Source organism: Meles meles, chromosome 6 (genome assembly GCF_922984935.1).
Source record: "Meles meles chromosome 6, mMelMel3.1 paternal haplotype, whole genome shotgun sequence".
Lineage (NCBI taxonomy): Eukaryota > Metazoa > Chordata > Mammalia > Carnivora > Mustelidae > Meles > Meles meles.
This window is the reverse complement of record NC_060071.1, coordinates 64,248,233-64,253,882: the sequence shown is the minus strand read 5'-3', so window position 1 is coordinate 64,253,882 and position 5,650 is coordinate 64,248,233. Positions and strand designations below refer to the sequence as shown.

Sequence of the window (5,650 nt, the reverse complement as noted above, 5' to 3'; positions counted from 1 at the left end):
AAAAAGGTGTTCTTACTGCAATTTAAAAAAAGAAATTAAAACTTCTGAATCAAAGGACACTATCAACAAAATGCATAGGCAACTTACAAAATGGGAGAAAATATTTGAAAATCACTTATCTGATAAGGGTCTTATATACAGAATATATGAAGAACTCTTATAACACAACAACAAAAGACAAACAGCCCAATTTAAAAATGGGCAAAAAAGACTTTAACAGACATTTCTCCAAAGATATAAAAATGGCCAGGAAGCACATGCAATGATGCTGTACAGTGAAATGCAAATCAAAACCACAATGCAAGAATACTTCACTCCCACTAGGCTGGTTATAATCAAAACAATAAAAAGTAACAAGTCTTGGTGAGGGTAGAGAAACTGAAACCCTTGTGCATTGCCAGGGGGAATGTAAAATGGCTCAGCCACTGTGGAAAAAGAGTTTGGCGATTCTTCAAAATATTAAAAATAGAATTACCATATGATCCAGCAGTTCCATTCCTTAGTATATACTCAAAGAACTGAAAACATCTATCCAAACACAAACTTATACATGAATGTTCATAACAGCACTACTCACAATAGCCAAAAGGTGGAAACAACCCAAATGTCCATCAACTGATGGATATACAAATGTGGTATACCCATATGGAGTAATATTCTGCCATAAAAAGGAATGAAGTAGTGGGGAGCCTGGGTGACTCAGGCTGAGAGTCCTGGGGTGGAGCCTCACACAGGGCTCCCTGCTCAGCAGGGAGTCTGCTTCTTCCTCTGCCTCTCCCGCTGCTTGTGCTCTCTTATGCATGTGCATAGTCTCTTAATAAATAAAAATCTTAAAAAAAAAAGAAGGAATGGAGTACTGATACATGCTATAAATTAGACAGATGTTAAAAACATTATGCTAAGCAAAAGAAGACAGACATAAAAGGTCACATACTATATGATTCCATTTATATGAAAAGTCCAAAACAGGCAAATCCATACAGACAGAAAGTAGATTAATGGTCACTAGAGCTAGGAGGAAGGGGTTATGGGGAGTGACTGTTTAATGGGTATGGGTTTGGGTGATGGAAACGTTTTAAAACTAGGTGAGGTGATGTTGCACAACCTTGTGAATGTACTAAATGTCACTAAACTGTGTATCTTCAGATGGTTAATTATACATTATGTGAATTTTACCTCAATAAAAAAAAAAAAAGGTAAGAAAACCCGACACACAAGGTGTTAGAAAAAAGGATATATTTACAAGCCAACAAGTTCCTTAACTCTAGCTAGAGAGAGAGGAAAGAAGAAGGAGGTAGAAAGTATAAGGAGATCCTTTCAGAGCCCAACCTCACTCCTGTAGAAACCCTGAGTATCAGGCCATGAGGTCAGCTCCTACTCCATGGCCCATTCCTCTTCCAGTTCAAGAAGCAATCCTCCCATTGGCCATAGCCCTCAGTCTTCTTGCCAATCATCCTGTGCCCAGGCAGGCATCGGTGAAAAGTACTCAAACCCTGGCCCTTTATAGCGCAGAGCATGCAGGAACATCACAAGGTCCTGGGGCAAAGGGTCCTGGCGCACCAGCCGGCACTCTGCACAGAGAGGGTCTATCTCTTGATTCACAACATCTGTTTCAGCCACCTTCTCTGGTGCCAAGGCCGTTGTGTCCAGAACCTGAGGAGCTGCCTCAACTGCTCCATCCATCTTCTGGGCAGATGTGGCCAACTCTTCTAGGTGTTCCTTGCCCAGCTCCGAGGAAGGAGCTGTAGAGTCTATGAGTCCTGGGGACAGATCGCCCTCACAGAGATCTAGCACATCCAGGCTCTGTTTGGCTTGGTGCTCTGCCACAAGGTCCCGAAGCAGTTCCTCATCTGTCTTGGGAATGTGGCCACCCCGGCCCCGAGAGGGGCCCCACGCAACTGAGTTGTAGATGGGGTCATTGAGGATGGGGTGGCCCAGGAACTGGAGGTGGACTCGGATCTGGTGAGTGCGGCCTGTGAGGGGCTGGCACCGCACCACACTGGAGTGGCCATTGTAGCTCAGTCTCTGGAACACTGTCTCACAGGGCTTGCCCCGAGCATCTACGCGGCACACCCCTACCTTGTAAGATACCACCAAGATGGGCTCCTTGCAGGTCACTTCCTCAGCGGGGAACTCCCCCTCTACCCGGCACACGTACTCCTTCTCCAGCTACATAGGAGAAAAGAGGGAGAAAGTGAGCAAAAGCCTAAATTCATGAAGTTCAGACCCAATACAGTGATGAGAAATGCATCAGTGTCAGATGGAAGAGGATGCAAACCCCAATCCACCATTTCCCAGTTGCATGATTCTGAGTATAATACTTAGCCTCTTCAAACCCCCCATTAACTTGTCCAGAAAACATTAAAACTAGAAAAGCATTGAACTCACAGGACGGTTATAAGGATTCAGTAACTCAGACTCTAATGTACTTTGTACTGAGCCTGGTACATAGTAAACACTCACTAACTGTATCACAATCGGATTCGGAATTACAAGTCGTAAGACCACAGTCATTACCATTTAACTCTTCTACCCAAGCTTCTTCAGCCTCATCCAGAATCTTTCTATCAAGTAGGTTCTCACCACAATCTTAAAAACCTTCAGCATAAAAAAACAAACAAAATAAAAAACACCTTGGTCAGCTGGTCAGCACTTTGAAACTTCCAAACAGCAAAGTACCAACAGAGGCTGTGTATATGCCTCTCTAAAGAGCTTTTGAAACAGAAGAGATGTGGCGCCTGGGTAGCTCAGTGGGTTAAGATTCTGCCTTCGGCTCAGGTCATGATCCCAGGGTTCTGGGACTGAGCCCTGCATTGGGCTCTCTGCTCAGCGGAGAGGCTGTTTCCCCCTCTCTCTGCCTGTCTCTCTGCCTACTTATGATTTCTCTGTCAAATAAATAAATAAAATCTTTAAAAACAAACAAACTAGCAAACCAGAAACAGAAGAGATAATAACCTGTCTTTGGTACTTTCAGTGCTGACCTTCCTGAGGATAGGAAGCTTGGCCAGATAATATGAAGGCCCACTTCAACAGAACTCAGTGACACACTTTTGACAGAGCATTCGTGAGCCCAGGAAATGGCATGCAGGAGACAAAAGCCCAGCTCACCTGCCGGTCCCGAACCTGCTCATGAATCCTCTCTGAGACAGCCGCTGTCTTGGCAAACATGAGGACCCCCGAGGTAAGGCGGTCAAGCCGATGCAATGGGTGTAGCTCTTTGAGTTGGTGCTCCTTGCCCAGGATGAAGATGACAGTGTTATGTCGGAAGCGGCCACAAGGGTGGACAGGAATGGAAGAAGGCTTGTCTACAACCACCACATCCTCATTCTCAGCAAGCAGGCGGATAGGCTCTGCTGTGACTGGTGGCTCGTGCCTATGCACCCTGTTCCTCAAGAAGTCATTATCCTGCAAATGACACAGGCAACTCATCAGACCAGGGCCGAGCAACCTGTCATCAACTTCACACAGTTTCCTGCTCCTTACTGACACAGAATGGTCACAGTACATCCTTCAGCAGAAAATACAGCATGCATACTGTATTCATTGTATAAAAATATAGACAGACATACAGGCAGAGGGCAGGCATTAGAAAAGTACTAGAAGGGTATTCACAAACATGTTTTGGTGTTATTTCTGGGTGGTGGGATTATGAATTTTTTTTGTTTTGTTTATTTGTATTTTCTCTACAAAAAAAGTTACATTTAAAAGATAAGGTTTTCTGGGGCGCCTGGGTGGCTCAGTTGGTTAAAGCCTCTGCCTTCCGCTCAGGTCATGATCTCAGGGTCCTGGGATGGAGCTCAGTATGCCCCTGCTCTCTCTCTCTCAAAATGAATGAATGAATGAATGAATATCTTAAAAAAATAAAAGGTAGAGTTTTCTAAAATGGAGGGGGAAAAGCTCCATAAAATCATCACTTAAATATTGTGACTTCGAACAAATAATACTAAGCTGTAAGTCCAAACATCAGGTGTCTAGACTTGGATTTCCCACAGGCTCACTGCATGTCACTTAACTTCTCTGGACCTGTTTCCTCATCGAAAAATATAAGGATTAGGCCAGACCTGTACTTCTCAAAACAGAGATGGGAGAGGGGATTCAAACCACTCATTCCCCAAATGCTGAAATCACCTTGTCTCCCCTCACAACAAAGTGTTACTGACAGGGTGTCTGGTAACTCTTAGCTGTGATGGAATGTGAAAAGGTCAAAGCACTGGGCTAGACAATTCTAGTCTCTCTACCTGACATTTCCCAATTCCATCGTCTCAGGATCTATGATAAATAAGTAGTAGTTACAAGAACACAGGCTTTGGAGGTCACCCTCTGGCAGGTACTTAACCTCTCTGAAGTTTACCTTAGTTTTGTTTCCTCACAGGTAAAATGAGGTGGCAATATCTACCCCACACGGCTGTCGTTAGAATTTAATATTAAGTACTAAAACGCTTACCTCTGTGCCAGCACACAGTAAGGAGACATAAACGACAGGCTCGATTATTACTATTTGTACAGAGATCTACAGCGCAACATAACGATCAGTGCCAGTGCCACAAGACAGTGCACAAAACGAGCTTTAAGAATTTCAACTTCTGGGGGCGCCTGGGTGGCTCAGTGGATTAAGCCGCTGCCTTCGGCTCAGGTCATGATCCCAGGGTCCTGGGATCCAGCCCCGCATCGGGCTCTCTGCTCCGCAGGGAGCCTGCTTCCTCCTCTCTCTCTGCCTACTTGTGATCTCTCTCTCTGTCAAATAAATAAATAAAATCTTAAAAAAAAAAAAAAAGAATTTCAACTTCTGTTCCCTGGAAACAAGGAAGCAGCCTGGATGCAGGGGATATATGAGCAGAGTTTTGAAGCAGACTACTTTTGCGGAGTTGGGATAAGAGGAGTGGGCTAAAAGAGTGTTCCAAGTGAAAGCGAAAACGCCTCAGAATTACCTCGATTTTACTTCAGTATCTATGCCCTATTAACTCTGAAAAGACCCCTGCCCCCTTTTCGCGCCCGCTTCCGGCCGGCCCCATCAGAACTCCACCTTGAGCACAACGCTGAGGTCCTGTACCGGCTCCTCGTTGAGATGCAGGCGCCCCTCCCGGACTGCAGCCTCATAGTAGGCCAGGGGCTGGGCTCGGAATTCGGTGCTGAAGACGTGCAGCAAGCTGTGGCCCACCCAGCGGCCCTTGCAGTAGGTCCGGAAGTCAAAGTAATAAGGCCGCACTTTGCGCAGGCCGCCTTCGAAGTAGTAGCTGGTCTCCGCAAAATGCTCATCGCTGAAGCTCACCCCTGCCCGCCGCTTCTTCGGGGGTGGCACGACGCGCTCTCTGGTGGCGTCCCGTCGCTTCTTACGCTTGCCTGGGCCGGAAGGGGCAACCGGGGCCTGCTCCTCGCTCACTGCGGTCTGCTTCCCGACCTCCTGGGGCGGCTCCACTCCCCCGCCCACAGGCTTCGGACTCCCGGAGGTCCGCTCACCCCTTGCGTCTCCACGTGCGTCTCCGTTTTGTTGAACCGGAGCCCTCAGCCCACTCGCTGCCTCGGCCCCAGTCGAGAATGTTTCCGCCATCGGACCCCAACAACTACCCCAAGTCCTGGCAGAGGTGAGGCGCCCGAGGTTGAGGTACCCTTGTAGAAGAACTGGGAGCCACCGGCAGCCGCCCGGCCACAT

The 5,650-nt window shown here is 46.9% G+C and overlaps 1 protein-coding gene across 1 annotated transcript; it reads right to left on the bottom strand.

Annotated features, from left to right (window-relative positions):
• Positions 1 to 967: 967 nt before the first annotated feature.
• RPUSD2 (RNA pseudouridine synthase domain containing 2) lies at positions 968 to 5,650 on the bottom strand. The gene is made up of 3 exons (XM_046008977.1): positions 5,024 to 5,650; positions 3,109 to 3,405; positions 968 to 2,169 (listed from the first exon to the last, which is right to left on the bottom strand). The coding sequence occupies exons 1-3, from the start codon at positions 5,648 to 5,650 to the stop codon at positions 1,435 to 1,437; spliced, it is 1,659 nt and encodes a 552-aa protein (XP_045864933.1). The 3' UTR covers positions 968 to 1,434.

Excerpts from the sequence above, each read along its gene's own strand:
- RPUSD2 (XM_046008977.1), bottom strand. The coding sequence starts at position 5,650 with ATGTGGCCGGGCGGCTGCCGGTGGCTCCCAGTTCTTCTACAAGGGTAC. Across the intron at positions 3,406-5,023 it reads ACCTCAGCGTTGTGCTCAAG|GATAATGACTTCTTGAGGAA; the intron begins GTGGAGTTCTGA and ends TGTCATTTGCAG. Across the intron at positions 2,170-3,108 it reads AGCAGGTTCGGGACCGGCAG|CTGGAGAAGGAGTACGTGTG; the intron begins GTGAGCTGGGCT and ends TCTCCTATGTAG.